Source organism: Pezoporus wallicus, unplaced genomic scaffold (genome assembly GCF_028554395.1).
Source record: "Pezoporus wallicus isolate ANWC-B61680 ecotype Strahan unplaced genomic scaffold, APGP_CSIRO_Pwel_v1 scaffold_6445, whole genome shotgun sequence".
NCBI classification, from domain to species: Eukaryota; Metazoa; Chordata; class Aves; order Psittaciformes; family Psittacidae; genus Pezoporus; species Pezoporus wallicus.
In genome coordinates, this window is record NW_026641753.1 from 6,033,589 (window position 1) to 6,054,937 (window position 21,349).

A 21,349-nucleotide genomic window follows, 5' to 3' on the forward strand; every position below is an offset into this window, starting at 1 on the left:
TTTCCAGACAGCCTGATGGGAGGTCGGAGTAAACAAATACAAACCCATGTATTATACATTGGTGCTATAATCTCCTGGACCTGTTTTATGTAGGCATGCTGATAATTCACTAAGCAAGAATTATCCTTAAGTTCAGCTACTCTTTTCCTTTTAGACTTGGAATACTGTAAGAACTTGTTATAAAAACTTGTGAAAGTAATTTCACAGGACACTTGGCCTTCTCTGGGTATGTTATGCTGAGGCAGGGAGAAACTGATGGAAATATAAAGATTTACATGACTGAGAGAGAAATGTATAGAAAAAAAGTAAGGTTCTGGTATCACTTAAAGTGTGTGAATCCTGATATATAAGATCCATGCATCCTGATATCTTGGGTTTAACATGAGTTACAATATATAGATATATTTAAATCAAGACTTTTTAAAAAGAAAAAAATGGCAGTGTATGTTGCTTTTCTTGTTTGTTTTCTGTAAGTTTTGGGAACTATTTTCTTACAAATGGAAGTTTTGATTAAGTGAGAAGTGTAAGTGTAGTTACCTCTGCTTTGAAGGGTTGGATAGAAGGCAGCTGATTTCTGCTGCTGTAGGATGTTATGCGTATGACTGGACTCTAGTCAGAGTTGTATTTAGTAACAGACAACATCATTCAGCTGTGGACAGTATTCCTATCCTAATTCACAAATACTTGAATTGTTTACTGGACACTGTGAAATGTATTTTTGTATTATTCAATAATGAAAGCTATTAACCAGCAGTGAGGCAGTAAAGCAAAATGCATTATGTATGAAACGGGTAATCCTGACAATTGACATTTGAAAGGATTTGACCCAACTGACTCAAATCAGATTTACATGAGCTTTACTTTTTAAATAAATAAATAAATAAATATGTTTTAAGTTGAAATACATCCAAAGTTCACATATGTGATTTCACATAATTTCTTACTGCGATAATGTGTTCTCCTGCAAGGTTCATGGCTGACTTTTCTTTTGTTTGCTTTAGCAGAGATTTAATTTTTAGATTTGAGGCATGAACAGATTTTCAGGGACCAAAACTAGAGCAATTCTCACTTGATTTGTAAAATATATTCACATGTGCAAACACACAAATGAAATGGTAAGAGAATGACATTATGAATCATACCATTAATAACTTGACTCTTTCATAGTGCTTTTGAAAGTCAGTGATTGAATTGTAGTAAATATATATTTGAATGTGTAGAGCATTGTTGCATTAGCTTTGGAGTTGTAAATTTAAGTAGCTTTATGGAGGATTTGTTGTTTGTTTCATTTGCTTGTTTTGTTTCTGAGGTATCCCAGTATTTCTTTCTAAGAAAATGGGAATAGCCATGCTTTTCAGGGGGATATCTTCACCTCTTTTCCAAGATTCCTGTTCTCAGCCTTTAGCTTTCCTTGCATCTCTAGTGCAGACCTCTTTGACTACTAACAGCAGGGCTGTTTTCTAGTGTTACTGATATGTTAGTAAATTTGCTCCATATTCTCACAGTTTTCTGGAATAAGTTACTAGATATTTTTAAAATATTTGCTGAGTAGTTGCTAGATGCATTTTTCCAAACTGGGCTGTGCATACTATTTTAGTAAAAATGAGACATCAGCTTCATAAGGATTCATTTAAAACAATTAAAAGAAATTACCCTTTATGCCATGCATCAATGTGATTGAGTTCAATTTGTCCATTCAGAATGCTCATTGCCTGTTGTGTATTTATAGTTCTGTTCACTGTTTCCAGTGTCTTGATACAAGTTTTAATGAACATTCCGCCTGGTATTTGCAGATTAGTATCAGGAACACGGTATTATGTTTCAGTAAGAATTTACCATTTGCTTGTTTCTCACACCTTGGCTGCTGCTTCCTGTGGCTGCAAGAATCTGCCTTTTGGTCATTAACTTTTTATTTCCTCAAGTGATGGAAAATAAAAAAATAACCAACTATAAAAATTCTCTAAAGAAGCAAAGACTCTGAATCAGGAGAGCATGCAACTGTAAGCAAGTTGTGACTCACACTTACTTTATTCTTTTGTGGACTTAAATGGATGTGGAGTGATGTTTTGTCCTTGTGATAAGTTTCCAGTTTCATTTTGTTCATCACTGGAAGAAAAAATCAAATTAAAGAAACCTCATTGAAGTCGGTACCATCATGCTAATAAAAAATAAATCAAAGAATAAATCAGCCCCTTAGTAGATTTAGAGTAAAATCATTTGAGGGAGCGAATTTGAAAGCCTTGATAGCATAGCAAATTGTCTGTTTCTCTTTGAGGTAGGTCTTGGGATATGATCATAAAATATACCATGTTAGGGAATGGATACTGTGGATAAATACTCATGGCTGCAAAATAACTTATGCTTGAAACATTATGGAGTGTGAAAATGAGTTCAGGTTTGTTGTTATCATTTATGCCTGACCTCAAAAAGAGGGGTGGGTGAGGAAGGGAAACCTTGTCAGGCAGTAGTTCTGTATGTTTCTAAGCCTCTGCCTTTTTGATCAAAACTTAACCACCATCAAAATGAGCCACTTCCTTAAATGAAACAAGGTATGTGTTAACTCATTCTTACTGTCGATGAACCCTGGTATCAAGAAATAGTGCTTTTTCTTCTGGAGTGAGTACCTGAACTCTTTACCACACGTACTGCTTTTCTGTGATCCTTTTAAGTAAGAAATAGCAGTTGAGTCTTGTAATAAGCTACAGGAATTCTGACTCAGGTGGGACCAAATAGAGCCTAGAACAGATTTAGATTCTTCGCATCATACTCCATTAAGTAGTTAAAATGTTAATACTCTGTCTACTGTTCAAGGTATGATCTGACAATTGCTAAATGAAGATAATAACGAACAATGATAATATTTAAACTGTGCCATTTATATTTAGTATATTGGACAGAAGAGCAGGTACATTTAAGTTCATAGATAGACAAAAGGGAGCAAATGTCAAGTTTTTTCCGCTCCTACTCTCCATCCTGTCCATCTGGACCGTTTGTCTGACTAGTTACTGAAGTCAGCAGTACAGGTGTCAAAGCATTCTTTTGAAAGCTGGGAAAATGGCTTGGCAAGATTCATGTTACCTTCTGATAAACGATTTTGTTTATTCTTCTTATTTTTTTATTGCCTTCAAAGTGTTAGTGCTGGAGCTAATTAGAGGCCCTTGGACTACTCTCTTCAGCCTTTTATACTTTTTTAACTCCACCCCAGTCATCAAGAAAGCCTGTTTCCACACTTTGCTGTGACTGCCTTTCTACCCAGTTCCATTCTTTTTTCCTTCTTGTATTTTTATTTTGTCTGAGTTAATCTCTAACTTGTACCACCATCTGTTACCATTCACATGCTCTCCTGACAATTTCTGTTAATGTACACTTTTGTCTGACTGCCATTTCCATTTTCTGTTTGCCTTGCCTTTTGGTTTGGAGCTTGTGTTTATATTGCTTTCCTGTTTTGTTATGTGTATCTATGACATAAGACATATGACACACAAAAATAGTGTATGTCATTAGAAATACTTTGATTTTTGTAGGTGTCTTTAGTGATAATGTTTTGTTGAGAGAAAGGACCTCATGCTCTTTATATTGCTGTTGCCATAGTATTCCTTTGCTATGGCCACAAGTGACAGGCAACATACAGTGATGACTGTATGAATAGTTTGCTTTCAAAACAACACTTTCCCCATGGGGTAATGTATTCCACTGTGTATGTAAGCAGAAAACTTGAATTCTGTTAGGTGTTTTGTGTTTTTTGTTTTCTTTTTCCCCTCCTTAAATGTCTAGGTTAGGTTTTAGAGGTTCAGAACTGTTCCGAGGATGGCTGAGAAAGTCAAGTAAAGATCATTTTAAAATAGTGGATTCTACAGAAGTTTAAGAGTTGTAAGTCATTGTAGTTTCTTTTTCTACTTTGAGACCAGTTTTCTGTTAAAACTTGTAACGCTACCTATTTTATGTCTATACACTTTTGTAGTTCAGGCAAATCTATGGCAGTGAAAGACTTTATAGAAAGTCATCATGTTAATATTTATCTAACATGGTGTTCTATTATTTCTATGTTTTAATGTATTTAGTATTACTCAAAAAGTTTTAATAGATTGGTTCAAACATTTTTCATGTAAAAAAGAAATAAAAATATGCATAGTAATGTAATGCTAAGAAGTTTCACCCTGCACTTTCCCTGAGAAACCTCCTAAGAGTCCTGCTGCTGTTATTTTATAATCTTTAGAAACTGGGGTATAGGAATTCTTTGAAGTTATTTGTAATATAAATGATCTGCAAGTACTATCACAACTTTCAGAACTGATTCGGAAGAGTTTGTCATGAACTCTTTTGACTGTTTGATTTCTATACTAATTCTCAAATCGCTTTGTAAAACTTGATAGGTAAAATAAATATTTGTGTGACTGAGAGAACTAGAGAGAAGCAGTATAGCACTAATAACCTGATTAGTAATCAAAAGGCTTTTTTAATAGTGTAAGATTATTTATTTGGAGGGTGGATATACAGGAGTATATAATTTTTTTTATCATATTTTATAGTGAACACTTTTGTTCATACTGTCACAGAGGAATTTGGGATAGGGACTGGAATTTGGTTCATATTTATGTATAAATTTTTTTTTTTTATTTATCTCCCCTCGAACTAGAAGTTGAAAATAATAAACTGTAAACATCAGGTTGTGAAGAGGTTTTTGTGTGTTTACTTTTGGTTGGTCCCCTCTTTGGTTGTTTCTAGTTTAGTTTTAACTTTTGGTAGAGATGAAAAAGTGACATAATAGTGTGTTCCAGTATACATGGAACATGCTAGCATTCTGAAACTCTTATTTTGAGGGGAATGTAGAAATATGAACTCTTCATTATTATTGGTGTTTTGCATGGAAACAGAGTAAACATTTGTTCTAATAATAGTGGATACAAAGAGGTACTTTGCTTTCTGCAGGTTCTGTGTACAGGGGCGCTTTGGTGGAGTGACAATTGCTGGAGATGTATTTACAGAAATACAGCCTTTAATAAAGGATCATAGAATAATTAGGGTTGGAAAGGACCGTAAGATCATCTAGTTCCAAACGCCCTGCGGTGAACAGGGACACCACGCACTAACCCATGTCACCCAAGACTCCATTCAGCCTGGCCTTGAGCACTGACAAGGATGGAGTGTTCACAGCTTCCTTGGGCAACTTGTTCCAGTACCTCACCACCATCACAGTAAAGAGCCTCTTCCTTACATCTAACCTGAACTTCCACAGTTTAAGATTAAACCCATTACCGTTGGCCCTGTCACTGTGGACCCTAATGAAGAGTCCCTCCTCAGCATCCTTGTAGGCATAGTCAATATATTTGTACTATTTCACCATGTTTTTAATGATAATCATTATCTGCTTGTGACTTCCTTATTTACGTGTTAAGAGGTTAGTATAATGTATTTATAAAATGTGTTTATAGTCACTCTTTCTTCACTTCTGAGTGTCTGTATAGTGTTGTATTGTGCCTTATACCGAATTACTAAAGTACTGCAAGTAAGTCAATGAATTACTGAAATACTGCATGTAATGCAGTAACTTTGCCACATAAACTGCATATTCCTTTCTCACCCATGTCAGCAGTCTCATTCAGGTTAATTGAACTACTCCAGTGAGCAATACCTTTTTTCATAAGTGAAGACTTGCAGGATTGGATTTTTATTTCATGTTGCTCCTTTTGTATAATCATAAAACCAGAAAATGCTTTACAGTTAAATCATGCTGATGTGGAAAGATACACCTTTGCAGATCTATTTGGATTGTTCTTTATCTGTTACTTATTCCCAATCAAAAGCAGGTTGCAGAGTTTAAATGGAATAGCAACATTAATTGTTCCTAATGTGTTTCACTGCAAAGTCAAATGATTTAATTTAAATTGCCCTGAAAATAGTAGTGCTGAAAGGCAGTAACTAACAGGTGAGGATAATTACTGGCTTCAGTGATTTCTTCAACCGCTGCAACTTGATCTGCAGGAGTAAATCAATCTATGCTATGACAGGGAGAATAAAATCGGAAAAGACAGGCAAAGAATTACAGTTTTACCTGCGCAATGAAGAGAATGTGGATTTGAAGCAGATGCTAAACTGGTAGCAGCTAAAATTTCATTAACTAAAAAATGAATTTGTGGTGCAACTCTTGAACATCTACCTTGCAGTAATGATATCCTGGATTATCTGAAATCCTGGAAAGGCAGAATTATGTAAAGATCAGGCGAGGCAGCATTTTCTATACATGGAGTTCAATAGTGTGGTTTTTCTCTAAAAGTTTTCACCTGAAGGCTATAGTTACATAGAGGGATGTATGTACCTCTAAGTCATCTCAGTCTACTTATTTTTCTTTCTACTTTTTTCTTTCTTGGCTGGTCACTTCTCCCAAGTGACAAGTTAACAAGTGACAGAACAAGAGGTAACGGCCACAAGCTGTGACAGGGAAGGTTTAGGTTGAATATTGGAAAAGTTTCTTCACTGAAAGCATAGTCAGGCACTGGAACAGGCTGCCCAAGGCAGCGGTGGAATCATTGTTCCTGGATGTGCTCAAAACCCCTGTAGATGAGGCCCTTGGTGACATGGTTTAGTAGTGGATTTGGCAGTGCTGGTGAGCAGTTGGACTTGATCTTAAAGTTCTGTTCCACCCTATATGACTCTGTGATTCTTGAGGTTGTTAACTATCTTGAGAGAAGATTATACTGTGATTCAGAAATTAGGTTGAAAAGTACAAAATTTTCTTCAGGCCAGAACTAATGTGTATCTCACTTCAGAGGTATCTCTGATCTCAGAGTACTTTGGGAAATAACTGCTGCAGTCTGTTTCCTCTTCCCCTTCCTCCACCTGACACACACACGCATGCAATTGGAAGGAAGGAAATCTTTTGTTTTGGAAATTAATGACAAGTTTCCAGGTAGAGATTGTCAATATGGTGGGCAGTGGGGGAACAAGAGTTACAAGTTTACACTTCCTGCTGGGAAAAAAATCTTTCAGTTCTACATCAAAGACTTCAGTGTTTTATTGTTCTCCTTTTGTTCTGGAATTTGTGCACAAAATCCAAATTTCAGTAAATTGAGCACTAGTATTTATGTTTACTTCTAAAGATCGAATGGGATCTTGTCATCTGAAAGAAAGAGACTACTGGATTAGTGTCCCTGTGTTAGGTTTTTCACCCATTGTCAGCTAAAGTTCACCAGACTCCATTTAGATAACTTTTTTCCTTGTCATTTTAAGTTCCTGTATTAAAAATAGCCCTATTTCTTTGTTGTTAGCAAACATTCCATAATTTTGTCGGTGCAGTACTTGGGTGAAAGTGTTTTTTGGTTTTCTGTCTCTGAGCATGAGGTATAAAAAGATTGGGTTTTCAGCAGATGGTTGTTCGCAAACTTCTTACCTACTTTTTTCTTTGGAAACAAAAAATTGAAGACCATGTGGCAGATGTCATAAAGGAAGAGGTTTTCTTAAGGTGCAAAGCAAAGAAAGTGTCATGCTAGAAATAGTTTTTTTTCTATTTCTTTGTGCATTCAGTGTGATCCAGTTCTGATATTCTTCTTAACCAGTTTTAAGTAAAAAAATGCAAGAAATTTTATACATATTAAGAATGGTTGTTAAATCAAATATTACTTTACTAATAGGGTTTCAAACAGGTCAGGTTATTTGCTGTTGGGGAAGTACTGCTTTCATGCCTCCATCACTTGAACACAATATTCCATAAATTTTAAACAATTTTTCTTTCTATTCCTTTTTCCAGCTGCTCTTGGTGTTCTGCACGAATACTCATTAGTCATTCTGGAGATGGACTTGCTGTCTGGAACCTACCTCTTGGCAGTCTTATTAGCCTGTATTGTATTGCAATCTGGCGCACAGGAGAAGAATTATACCGTGCGGGAAGAACTGCCTGAAAATGTCCTCATTGGCAATTTGCTCAAGGATCTTAACCTAACACTGGACCCAGATGTGCCCCTGTCTTCACCCCTGCAGTTCAAGCTTGTGTATAAGACTGGGGATGTGCCATTGGTACGGGTGGAGGAGAACACCGGTGAGATTTTCACAGCTGCAAACCGCATAGACCGAGAGAAGTTGTGCTCTGGCATCTTTAGTGAGAATCGCTGCTTTTACGAGGTGGAGGTTGCTGTTTTGCCTGATGAAGTCTTCAGACTGGTTAAGATCAGATTCCTAATAGAGGATATAAATGACAATGCCCCTCTCTTTCCCTCAACAGTCATTAACATCTCTATCCCTGAAAACACAGCAATTAATTCTCGCTATTCTGTCCCCTCTGCCATCGACCCTGATATTGGTGTGAATGGTATTCAACATTATGAATTACTTAAGGTAGGTTTCTTCCATTCTTGTATGTTACTTTCTGCATTACTGCCTTCCCAGAAATGTTGCAAGTCTCATGAACCACTAGAAACACAAAGCTGTCTACCGCATTAGTGGTACGCTGCAGGTGCATGTCTCAAAGTGTTAATCTATACCCTTGAATCCATTCTAGGGCGTCATATCTTCATTAGTGGGAAGGTGTCTCTGTCTGTGTAACAGTACCCTGAAACATGCATGAACTCTCCACCAGCATTCAGAGTGTTTGTGAGCTTGGGCTAACAGTCATCTTAGACCATTAAGAATGTGTTCTTATTGCCACAACATGGCAGTGGCAAGTGTGGCAACATTTTGCATTGTTTGTGTTTCCTTCTTCCATGACTTCTGGATTTGGGCAGTAGAACTTAGCGCAGAAGCATATGAGATGTGATGCTCATCTGTGTACTGATGAGCCATTCCAGAATGAAATAGAGTCCATGTGCCTAAACAGCTTTGTAATGTTTGGGTAGGCAAAATATCTGGTCTGGAGGAAGTCCAAGATACACATGAATACAAGGATAGCGGCGCCAATGGCCTTGAAAGAGCAGGTCTTTCATATTCTTGCTTCTTTTACCCTTCCTAGCAAATAACAGGAGAACTGCAATTAGGGAACAAAAGAGTAATGTGTGAACCCGAGGTATGCAAGAGTGTGTGACTGCTAAATAAAGATTACTTTCTTTTGAGTTTACACAAGTAGAGAGTTTAGAACAAGAAAGGAACTTACCCTGAAAATGCTGGGTTATTACGTGGGAAGCTGAAATCTTCACTTCCTTGGTTTGAAATTGGGAACTATTGGGTGGTTTGGCTGCTCAGCTACCAATTTGACACCCTTGTTACTGACTGGAAGAATGTAGACTATAGGACAGTATACTGCTTGATTGACTTGACAGCTACTATTCACTGATATCAGTACTTACTAGCAATTTAATAAAAATAAGGCACTGCCTTATGTTACCTCTTTTAAATTGCTTACAACCTGAAAGAGTTGTGACCTTGTGGATTCTAACTAGTGACAAAGACATAAAAGTCTCTTTCAGTAAACTGCATCCCATGGGGCAGTTCTGGTTAGCTCTAAAAAAAAAAAAATAAATCCCCACATCCATCTGTCTGCTTGCAGGGTAGTCAAGCAATTAAAACTTTTCAAAAATTTACTATAAATTTTGAGGGCTTTTAGTAAGATCTTTAATGCCCTTAAATTTCTAGGGTGTCCTTAGTGCAGGCAGTGTGTGTTGTGGTGGTTTGGTTTTTGTTTTTGTTAGGTAACTAACCAGAAGCTCCCAGTAGGAGGCAGTCTTCCATATTTAATTGAGAATATGGGAATGAAAAACAGCATATTAAATAACAGTAGGGGTGGAAAATAATAAAAAAGCTAGGGCTACAGGCAAAATGTGGCAAAATGATACATGGTCTGAAAGAGATATGTTAGTTAATACATGAGAGAAATGTGCTGTTATTCTAGGGAAAGATCAAAAAACCCCCAGCAAAATAAGGAGTCCCTGGGATTCAGTGAGCAACAGTTTTCAGTTCACCGTGATAGCAGTGGGTTTATTTTTGGACTGTGTGTTCAGAAGCAGAATGTAACAGATCAGCAGAATGATAGCATATTTGTATTGCACCAGTGGGAGCACATGTAAAATGCAAGCTACAGCTCTGTACCAGAAGTGGTGTAGGGTGTAAGGCCTTGTCTGAGGATCTCATGTGAGATGAGATGATGTGCCAGAGCACCAGCTTTCACCAAGAGATGTTCAAATAACTTTAAAAAATAAAATTGATATTTGAATTAGGGGAAAAGAAAGAAATAAGAAACACAGTTGCATGTTTATTCAAGTGTCTTTGAAAAACTGCTTTTGCCGTGTAAGGGAAGGAAAGGTGATGGGATGAACACCCTCTGGTATGACTGGAACTTCTGAGTTCTTGTGCTAGGTGTGCTGCAACAAAAATAACATGTAAAGTCACAGCCGTACAGACAGTTCTTCTAAATGAATTAATCACATCCTTCTCTTGCATGCCTGTTGGTCAGCTACTTTTTGAGTTATGCATCTACTGCCTTTAAATAAACCAGCAATTTCACATGCTTTGGAAAGTATTTGTAAAACCAAGAAGCAGTTTATGATGGCTAAACACTGCTTGGAATGGTAATGTCCAGTTGTTATTCCATTGGTAGTTTTTACAATGTTAATACCAAAAGTGATAATACAAGGAGAGGGAGAGAGAAGTTCTAAATTCTGGTGAGCAGGCAGGGAACGTAGCATATATAAAGGCCTATCCATCACTGGGGAAGGATAGGGAGATGAAAAAGGATGGGAAGAGTGGTGATGCCTGAGAATTCTTTCCTGGGTAATACTGAAACTAAGAGGAACGATGATAGGCACACGAGAATTGTATTGCTTGTCTTTTCTCCCCAGACGCTGCTCTTGGGCATTATCCTGTGCTATTTTTTTAGGGTATGCTCTGAAGATACTAATGTCTTCTGGCTTCTGATATGTGTTGACCTTTTCCTTCCTTTTATAACCAGCAGATAGAAAAGTGGGGAAACTGCAGCACACAAAACTGTTACGCCTTCTGGACAGGATAAGTCTAGCATGGCTGATACAACAGTGTTGTGGGGAATTTTGGGAAGGACCAGATAAGAAGATGATGGGCAGGGCAGCATCCTTGAAGGATGGCAGAGGAGTGGGAGATGAGATGTGGAAGTCACTTTGTAGAAGCACAAAGGCTGATGTTTTAGCATGTGTGCAGCAGCAGAGGAGAACGTGCTGCTCTATGTTTTAGAGACAGTAACAGCAAATTGAGAAGCTGTGCAATGGAGAGTTCTTCAGTTAGATAAACTTTTTTTATAAAGTGAAATATAAAATGTGCTTATCGTCTGTGTGAAGCCAGAACTATTTTGTCAGAAGATGAGATTTTTTTTGCTATATTTATAAGAAAGAATAAACTCACTACAGGCTCAGCTGAACATAGGTTTTTCACACATTTTCAGCAACTCTGTATCTCGTTGGGAAGGTAATATTCATGTGTTTTACAGCATTTCCCCATTTTGTTACACTTACCTTACTGCCTCTCTCAAAGTATCAGAAAAGGTTGCATACAATAGTTGTGTTCAGTTTCACTTGCAAAGTAGATAATAATAAAGACTTTTAACTACATGACAGACTTCCATATTAACTCTAATCCCCTGTCTCTTTCTACAAATCTTTTTCAAATAGAAAAAAAAAACAAAGCAAAATGTTGTAAAAAAAGGTATTACTGTGTTTTGGTTCAGTATTATTTGGAAGTTTCCTAATATGGGATTTGACTTCTTTTACTGAAAGAGAGAGCTTCTAATTACCACACAAATCAGCATCCAGGTACTTTTTGTTTGCTTTCATTTTGTGAAAATGCACCTCAGTGGAAATTAACTTATTTATTTGTAACTGGTTCTTGGTGCTGCAACTTTAGAACTTTCCAGTTGTCTGTGATTCAAATATACACTGTTTGAAATGCATGAACTCTAAAAAGACTACAGTTTTATCTAATATATGCATTTCTTCTCATGAGACTTAGTTGCAAGTTACGTGGAAGACAAATTATAAGGAAAGCAGTGTTATCATAGATATCTACAAATACTAATGCTCTGATTTAACCCTGGTAGGTAGCTAAGCCTGCAGGTCTTTGTTCACCTCTTCAAGGTGTTCATGTTGCTTACATGTTGACGTAAAATGGCCATTTGTGTCTGACAATACCACCACATTGTTAAAAATACTGTTGTTAATCACACTCAGTGCACTTACATTTGACTTCAAGGCAAGCTAATAATTAGTATAACTTCATTAATGCACTGAGAGGCCTGTGAGACTTGTAAGTTCTGGTTTGACTATGAAGATTTTCACATGAAGCATCTCTTTGGTCTCTTAGATATGAAAAGGAGTAGCTGTCTCAGAGCAGGTTTTGAATAGAATTCCAGGTCAGAGCACTGTACACGCATATTTCCAAAAGATTTCATGTATATTCTTTTTACTGGTTACTTAGAGTTGCTTGACAACAAGGTATAGCATATACAGAAGATGTTGCATAGGTGCAACAGTACCCAATTAGCAGTCAACTTGAGTGAAAGCAGAACTCTATGCTTACAGGAGCAGAGCGGTTTCTTCTGTGAGCTTATCCTGTGTACTACGAGGTTATTGCTTGAATTTGTTGCAGTTTGGGGGGAAATTAGATTGGTTTTACTGTTCTATTACCTATTACAGTAATTTTCTTGTATTTACTTATAAGAAGCACTTGGTGCATTCCTTCTAGAATAATATAATAATCTTTTTGTAGTTGTCACTTTATACCTCTGTAATCTGACAAAATAGATTCTTACTCAGTCTCGCAACACATCAGTCTTGCCTCTGAGGAAGAGTTATCTCTTGCTAATCTAGATCATCACTTGTGATGTGTTTCAGTAGAAGCTTTCCCCTTCTTTTTGGTACAGTCTATCAATTCCATGACCCATGGAAGATGGGGATCACAAGTCATCATATTTCAAGCCTGCTTCTGCAAATAGTTTCTTTCTGATCCTCATGATAATTCTGGATCAAGTAACTAGTAGAACTATTTGTGAAAATCAAGAATGGAAGGAAATATATTTCATGTAAAATGAAAGCTAGGAAGGTAGTTAAATCAAAATTGTAGAGTGAGACTAGATTTGTAGTTAAATCTGAATGAGAAAGAGTAGTGAAATCGTTGTTGATAATAATATTGTAAAGTGGCACAAATATTATAGTCAAAACCACTAACAGTGGAGGAGGAAAACAAGGTTTTCTATAACCTGTTTGTGTTTTAATGTTGCATCAATACCGAGTGGTTCAGTACATAGAAAGGAAGAAAGCATGGCTAATGTCTGTGCAGCCTCAGTGCACAGAGACACAGAGCTGTTTTCTTAACGCAGGTGATCCCAGATCATTTTCACTGTCCCAAGGATCAGCTGCTTGAACTTCATATCTTCTGTCCTCTTTTTATGCTTTCATGCCTTTAAATGGAAGATGAAGCATCCACCCTCACTTTTACTCTCATACCATGTTTGAATGGGGGAGCATCGCACAGTCAGTCATACTGAAATTACTGTGGGTAATTTGCCTGTCTAGGCTTCAGCAACATGGGAGGACAATGAAGTGGCATACTGGCCCTTTAAGTAGGCCACAAGAAGCCTGGGGTTGTTGTTATCAACATCTGCCCTCTGTGAAAAGAACTGACAAGACAGAGTTTTTTCTACATCTAAAGAGACATTTATTAATATTGTCAGGTCTCACTGAATATTGCAATTAGACACAAATAAGATGAGGTAAATTCCAACTTCATCATTCTCCTGTTATCAAAAATAACTTTGTGAATTTGTGGGAGCCTACTAGTAGCAAAATATTCTTGCACTTCTTAATTTTTATTAGCAACTCTTTATGTTAACTGTGTAAGGGACATCTGGCTGAATTATAAAAGATGGGTGGTCAAGATCCCAGGAATTTTAATTTTACTGACTTGTATATACTCAGGAAAATACATGATTCAGGTAGGAAATTTCTTGGCTTCTTGATAAGACAACAGTAATGTACATACAAGGTGAACATAAGATGCGTGTTAAAAAAACATTTGAGTGTTGGGGTTTATTTTGCTTTTCCTCCCATGGACACGTAGCTTAGAAAGAGATTTTGAGTGTTTGCTTGAATGGGGGAATGGCTTGTCTCTCTTACATCACAGTCCTTTAACTGAATTAGCATTGGGATTTAATTCAGCATAACTTTGTGGGACAGGTTAACTTCCATCTTCATTGTAATGGCTTATATGGATTATACTTCACAAATTTGTGGAACAGTACTGTATCTTTCCCATTTCATGTGCCAGCGTAGATGGGCAACATAATAGATTTAGGGAGTTCAAAAATAGGTTTAGGAATTTTTTTTTCCTCTGGAGTTGTACTCCAGTCAAGCTCTAAGGTCACCCTCTAGTGCTTGTAATTTAATAAATATGGAGAGTTGGACATGTTGCCTTTCTAAGGTAACTTTTAGCTGCCCTTTAGAAGAGAGAGGTTTTCTAGGACAGACAGGCTGTCTTTTGAATGATGCTGAGTGCTCCCCCCCAAGCCCACAGTGGCAGTGGGGATTAGGTCAGCACTGAAACATCTTTTCCTGTCTCTGTTACTACTACAAGATCAATGTATTTCTTTTTTTTTATGTTTTAACATAGCTTCAGTTTTTTCATGAGTGGTTCTCTCTCTTTGTCTTTTCCACCAAGGTGTGGATAATTACTATCTGAAGTGTCAAGAATTTCAGCAGTGCTGTGAAGATATACAAATACCACTTACTGAGATGGCCAACTTCACAAACGGATGCTGTTCGTAAAACTTATTTCCCTGAATATAGGATTGTAGATGTTGAAGTCCCATTGCAGATTTCTGTTAAATCTTGATGCACCTACCTTTCCAGTAATTTAGGGGCTTTTTTATTCTCTCATGAAGTAGTAATGTGCTACACAACAGGGCATTTAAAACTTAGTCTCCAGCTGTAGTTCAGGTATTAGTAAAAAGTCTCAAATATTTGAAAGATTGAGCCTCACAGAGTCTAAAACTATTTGCACAACACTTCCCACTGATTATGTGATTTAGTTAATGTTGTCCTTAGTACTGTTATGTAGAGCTTCAGATGCTGGCTCTTTAAAACTCTGACCAGTAGAAGAATCCTTTTGTTCCAGAAACCTGAGGTCAGTTGGTTTCAGGTTAAGTAATAACTTGGATGCCGCAGTACTGGAGTTAAATTCATAAGTAAGTGTCATTTACTCTAGAATTTAATTCTGTAGAAGTAAATATATTTTCAGAAGTTAATATTTTAATGAACAGTTCTCATGATTTAGGACAGGATATATTTAGGTAACTCCTTATGTTGTCCTTGAGAGAAGGGAGGGAAAAATCTGTTAGTATTGCACATTGTAAAAGTTCTTAATGTTAAATAAATTCTAATATCAAAGAAGTGCAGAATTTTCTCATTATCAGTTTCCTTATGACATGGGAGATACATTGAAGTAATAAGGAATAGTTCAAATAGAGTGGAATAGGGAGTTAATCCAGCTTTCAATTTAGGTGAAAAGTAATTGTCTCCCTACTACCATTTCTCTTGTCTAGGTCAGGTAGTTTTGGGGTTATGGAAACTATGGTATGACCTGAAATAAGCCAAAAATGAGATACAGAAACTTGAGGAATGCTTATGAATGCTAAGAGACATCCTAAAATCTTGAAAAGCTCACCTGCAGATATAGTAAAGGGACAAATAACTTTCATTTTGATCTTGGTTTCTATTAATAATTACAGAAAAACTTGAAAGGTGGACTGAGGCAGAAACTATCAGTATTTGTAGGTAGAATTCTTATCCCTCACATTTGACATTATCCTTGGACATCTAGTGAAATATATTTTCTTCTCACTTAACAATTTTTGACTTCAGGAACATAAGGAATTAAAAATACCCAACCCAAATCCTGTTTCCTTTATATAGCTCTCTTACCTCAAAAATCTTCTTCACATCATCTTAGCATAAGACTATTTCCATTATTTGATGATGTAGTTTAGCATGCACCTTCTTAAAAAGCCACTCCCATTCGCCCCCCTTTTTTACTTTACAAAATATCAAAGTATATGCTCCTTATGTGATTGTTTTGTACTAGAATTAAAATACTGCTCAGTAGTAATTTGTTTAGAGAGACCTGCACAGATAAGTGGGCATCTGTGAGCTGTGTCTTGAAAAAGTCACTGCAGCTACTTTTTAAAGGAAAAATATCTGATTTGCATTCTTACATCTGTGAGTTAGTGTCTCTAAGTAGATAAAACTCTACTACTGACTGGTGGTAGTGAGTCAAGAGTCAAGGTAATTGCTTCTTGCTGGTGATACAAGGCTCCTTTAGGGTGGTTTATGGCATTATTACTGTAAAAACTGTCAGGTCCCGTTATCCTGACATTGCTTTGGGGGATTGACTGAAGACTAGAGGAAAGTCTTGCTTCTAGGCATGGTAAGTTCAGTAAGTTAGGGTGAGGGACAAGTCGGTGTATCTTTTTGCATTCAAGGCTCTGATTTTCACACTAGCTGTCATGAAACAATAATGTATAACTTAGCATGTCTCTGTGTGGGAAGGATGATAGACTCAAGCTGGAAGGCACAAATCTGTCAAATGGAGATCTTCACTTTGTCTATTTTATATGAATATTATCTTTTGCTGATGTCCAGACAGATCAGTATGCTAGTTAACACAGATGTGGTGATGTTTTCTGAACATAGTAGACTAAGTATTTGTTTACTAGTCCTCTGGAAACCAAGTGTGTAGACAACACTTGGAAATTAATCTTTTCTCAAAATACATAAAGTTAAAACTTTAGTTTCATTTATATGTAAAGAAATGGTCAATTACACAATTGATAACAGTAAACCACAATAAAAGCAGTAACAAACTCCCCATATATCTCAATAAACAACTTTGTTTTGCTTGTATGCATGATACTGGAACTGCAAATATGCAATGTCAAGCAAAGTTGCAAAAAGTGTGTTGTATTCTTAAGCAGTGACATCGAAGTATCCTCATGTGAATGATGACATTGTATGTTTACTATGCCATGGCAATGTAATGCACCTCTGAGGCAAATGTATAGAAAAGTATTAATGTGACATTCAAAAGTAGTTAACTCATATGAGTGCTTTTAAAAACTTCACAGGTTGCCAAACTTTACTAATGTCAGCAATATGAGTTGTGTACAGATGAAAGATGAATAGCAGAAGTAGTGTTTTCCTTTTGTCATTTGTGTGTTACAACTTTTAAAGTAAGCTCACTCATTAACTGAACTTTCTGAAGGTCTTTGAAGCTTTTACATAAGCCGCAGTATACTTAAAGATTCTTTTTTGTCCTTTTCTGTAGGTTTAGATGCTGGTCATGGTTACCTGGAGCATGGGTTTTTTTTTCAGTGTGCTTATTTGGTTTCAGATAGCTGTGTGAGCTACTTGGAGGAAAGAAACAAATCAGTGTTACAAGCTGAAGTCTGACTTAAGAGAATTAAAGACTGATGAGGGTTTATGAAACGTGTGAATGTCAACAGTTAAAAATACTTCCAAAAATGCTGAAGAATCATTGAAGATGAGATTTTATCTTTTTTTTTTTCCCCACCAGTTAGTTGCAGAAATTATTGGCTAAACATTTTGAGGACAGACAGTGAAATTCTCTGGGAAGATCTCTGCATGTTAAAACTGAAGCTGTGATTGAGTTTTACTGGTTGCTTTGTCAAGGCTTCATTTGATTTCTGTATTAGCTGCCTTGAGTCTTGAACTTTTCCTTGTTATACTTGCCATAAAATCTTTCTCGCTTTCAGAGGGTAAGAAACTATTATTTATATTTGATTTGACTTCCTCTACTTTCTCCTTTCTACAAGATGCAAGCAGAAGGACAACAGTTTTAATAGGATATCACTACAGAGTATGCTGCTGTTACAGTTGCATTGAGGTTTCTTGTGTTACGTCTCTACTCTGAAAACTAATATGAGTTAGGAAAGTAGAATGTGCACTGTCTCCACATACTTCACACTCTTTCTGGGGGCTATATCTAAAAATATATGTAAGTAAAAGAATTCTAAATGGACATCTTAATTTTTGCAGTTACCATTAGCTTTCCTCGGGACAATCTAACTTTGAAATTCAGCCTTTGGAAAATCAATACCTTCACAGTACTGAAACTAAATAAATTTATTAGCATTTTTGAGGAGTAAATGCTTTTATCAATATAAAGCAGCTCCTGATGAGTTTTTTACCCAGAGATACAATTTTTAAAGTAAGAACAATTTTGAAATCTGCATATAGAGATGAGCTGCAGATTTGCCACTGAAGTACTCAGGTGAAGAGGAAGACATCACAGCTCTTTCCTAATGTATTGGACACCCTTAATGCCTTACAGCGTAATGAAAAGTGTAAAGATGAAGAGCAAGTGATTCAGCTTTCACCACTTGATGATGATTTGCAGACAACTTGCAAGAATTCTGTGGGCCTCAGACTTCATTGCATGTTCCTGTTTGCCGTTGTTACTACACTTCCCTCACCTGTGTGTCATTCCAACAAGGAACCATTGTTTGCTCCCAAATCTAGCAGGACTCACACTGAACTTGTAGCTGTCTAGCAAGTGGTGTAAAAGCCTGTTCTTGACTCTGATAAGTCATTGTATTGCTCTGTCTCTCTCGCTCCTGTGGTGTTGCGAGTTCATCTCTCCTGACTGCTTTGCATGGAGCAGGTCCCCACCCCTTAGTCATCAAATAAGTCCTTCAGGTTTCTGGCTGTTAATTTTTCCCTGGATCTGATAGGTGAGAGCAGTGCTAGCAAATTCCCTCTTCTGCAACTTTTTTCTCAGCTGCAGTAGAAGTATCAATTGTGGCTTAGGCTATGTATTTACATATATTTAGCAGGTTTATATGGTGCGGAGCATCTTTTATTCTGGCAGGCTGCTAACAGTGCACTTAGGTCAAATTATACTGCACCCATAATCTTCAGTGTCTCAAAATATATAATATTTTAAAGACTTGGTGTTTTGTATGTCAGAGAGGAAAGAGATGGGAGCCTTTTCAAAATACCCTGAGAGTTTGCTGCCACTGTGCTGGTACATTATTTTTATATATTCACTGTCAGGATCTATAAATAAAGCTGCTTCTCTTTGGCCCCTATTTTATTTTTATTTATTTTTATTCTTTAAAGAATGACCTGACATAGGCTTCTGACATTCAGACCATTTGTTTATGAACTATGTTAGTGAAACTGCCTTTGGTTTTGTGATTATCACCAATGTATCCAACAGGTTTTTATTGTTTTGGTAATTTTCTCAGTTAGAAAGTTTGTGACTAAACTCGTTTATAACTAAAAAAGAACATTATTATTAAAGGTAGCAAGAGCTATCACCAGCCAAGCGTAAAACGTATTACATTTAAAGGCCATTATTTTGTGTCCAAATTATTGCTGCATAGAATGTAAAAAAAATTTTGTCTCCAAAGTAATTCTAGTTTCAGAATCATTCTGTGAGGATATTTTTTCTTCTTCTTTTAGTTATGGTAATGGATGAAGGAATACATATTTTTCTTGTAATTTGGATGACTTATCACGAAAAACCTTGAATTAGGTTTCCAGTAGACTGCCTGCAAATCCTATAGTTATTCTGATTATTATTATTAAAAATTCCAAGTTATTCATGAATAATGCTTTTTCACATATGTATGGGGCAAAAAAACCCTAACAAACATATTTTAAAATGTTCAGTGAAGAAAACGAAAACGTCAGTGATAATATTCATAAAACTGTCAGATTTTTCTTTTGTCTAGGTCACTTTTCTGTGACCTCTGTTTTTGGAAGGGATGAAGATTTCCAATTTTGAAGCTATGCTTTGCATACAGGAGATGCAGTTTGGATTTATTTTTCATAAAGCACACAATATCAAAGAAGCTTTTATAATGATACTGTGTTCTGAATTTAATTTTACTTTTAACTTTCAAAGACTGGAATTTAGTGAGAGAGATTCAAGTAATTGTAGTTGTTTTTACTATGAATACACTGTATGTAGTATTTTGCTTCTTTTCAGGAGGAGAAAAAGGCAAATCCAAAATGACATTCTTTTAGCTATCAAGGAATACATGTAAATCAAATGTCAGTCATGGGTTGTGGCACTTGAGTGCATTAGTATGGTTATTTTCATTCCAAAGTTTATTGCAAAGTAATTTATATTCTCTAGCCCAGAAATATAATTGCTCTGAACACGGAAGTCCTGTAGAGCTTTTGAAGCTGGGAGATGTAGCAAAGAGCATTTCAGACAATTTTAAAGAAACAAAAAGAAACATTGGTAAAAGGAGTGAATTCTGAGTCATCAGCTGTCAGTATTGAAATACATTTTTCTCACATTGTGCAATAATTGCTGGCTCTATTAATGTGATGTGTGTTTCTGCTTTGATTATTGCTGATGTTCCAAAGTCAAATAATTGTAGTGTTTTTTCTGTGCTTTATCAAGCAAATTGACTTTTTTTTTCCCTTTTTCGTTCCTTTTTCTTTTGAGTCAGGATCTTCCTCAGTGCTTTTCAGAATGGGATATTATATGTCTTTTTCACTTTGAGATTACTTTTCCCTCTTCGTTTTAACCCCTGCCGTGTAATTTTCACCCTCATTTCCACTAGGGACTTTTCAAACCTATTTGTTGTAGCACATTTAAAGGTATAAACAAAGTAATAACTTCTGTTTTGGTCCCCATCCCTGTTTCCCATGTAACCTCAAAACCAGTATTCTGGTTACGCATTAGTATTTTCCACTGGTGAATCGACCTTTGTCAATGGAAATCCAACAGAAAGCGTGAATACTGGAAGTGAGAAGTCAGTCTTACAAATGACCATATGATTTAACTTTACTGCTTCCCATCTGTGTTGCATTGAAGTACATTGTGTTAGACTTTGACCTTTGCAGCACCTTTACATATGATGCTTAGCTGGACTTCTGTCTTTTCGTTTTTAACCTGTCTCTGATTTCAGAGTCTCAGGAAGTTACTTCTGCCAAGCCTGGTTGAATCTGTGAAGTACTAAACAATAGCAGCAACGGACAGCAATAGGGTCTATTTTGTTTCTGTTGTGATTTTTCCTTTCAAGGGTGCTTGTGAGGGTGGGCTCCTAGAGGCGAAAGTGTGCATTTTGATCATAATGAAGGGAAAAAATATTATTCAAAGAGTGTAAATAAAAAAATAGAAAGGACACAAAGCATTCCAATGGTCTGTCTTCTACTACTGCAGTATACAGATGACAGGATGCCGATTCACAATGTTCATGACTTCCATAAAAGATGAGTTGTATCATCATTCTTTCTACTAACTTTAGGAGTTATCTCCAAAATGAGCAATCTGAATAAAAGTTTTTTGATATTTAGAGCAATGCTGTATGGGAAACAGTGGTGTCTTCTTTCAAGCTGCCTAGGCAATTTTCTAAAAGGGTATGTTGACTTGA

General features: G+C 36.5%; 1 protein-coding gene across 5 annotated transcripts in view; it reads left to right on the forward strand.

Annotated features, from left to right (window-relative positions):
• PCDH11X (protocadherin 11 X-linked) overlaps positions 1-21,349 on the forward strand; it is a 490,198-nt gene that overhangs the window by 41,122 nt on the left and 427,727 nt on the right. For 4 of the 5 annotated variants that reach the window (XM_057425083.1, XM_057425087.1, XM_057425088.1 and 1 more), the window contains exon 2: positions 7,745-8,328. In XM_057425083.1, the coding sequence (XP_057281066.1) occupies positions 7,789-8,328 (540 nt within the window). In that variant the 5' untranslated portion in view covers positions 7,745-7,788. Of the gene's footprint in view, positions 1-3,769; positions 3,871-7,744; positions 8,329-21,349 lie in introns of those variants that run through there. The other variant, XM_057425084.1, reaches the window with a different exon arrangement.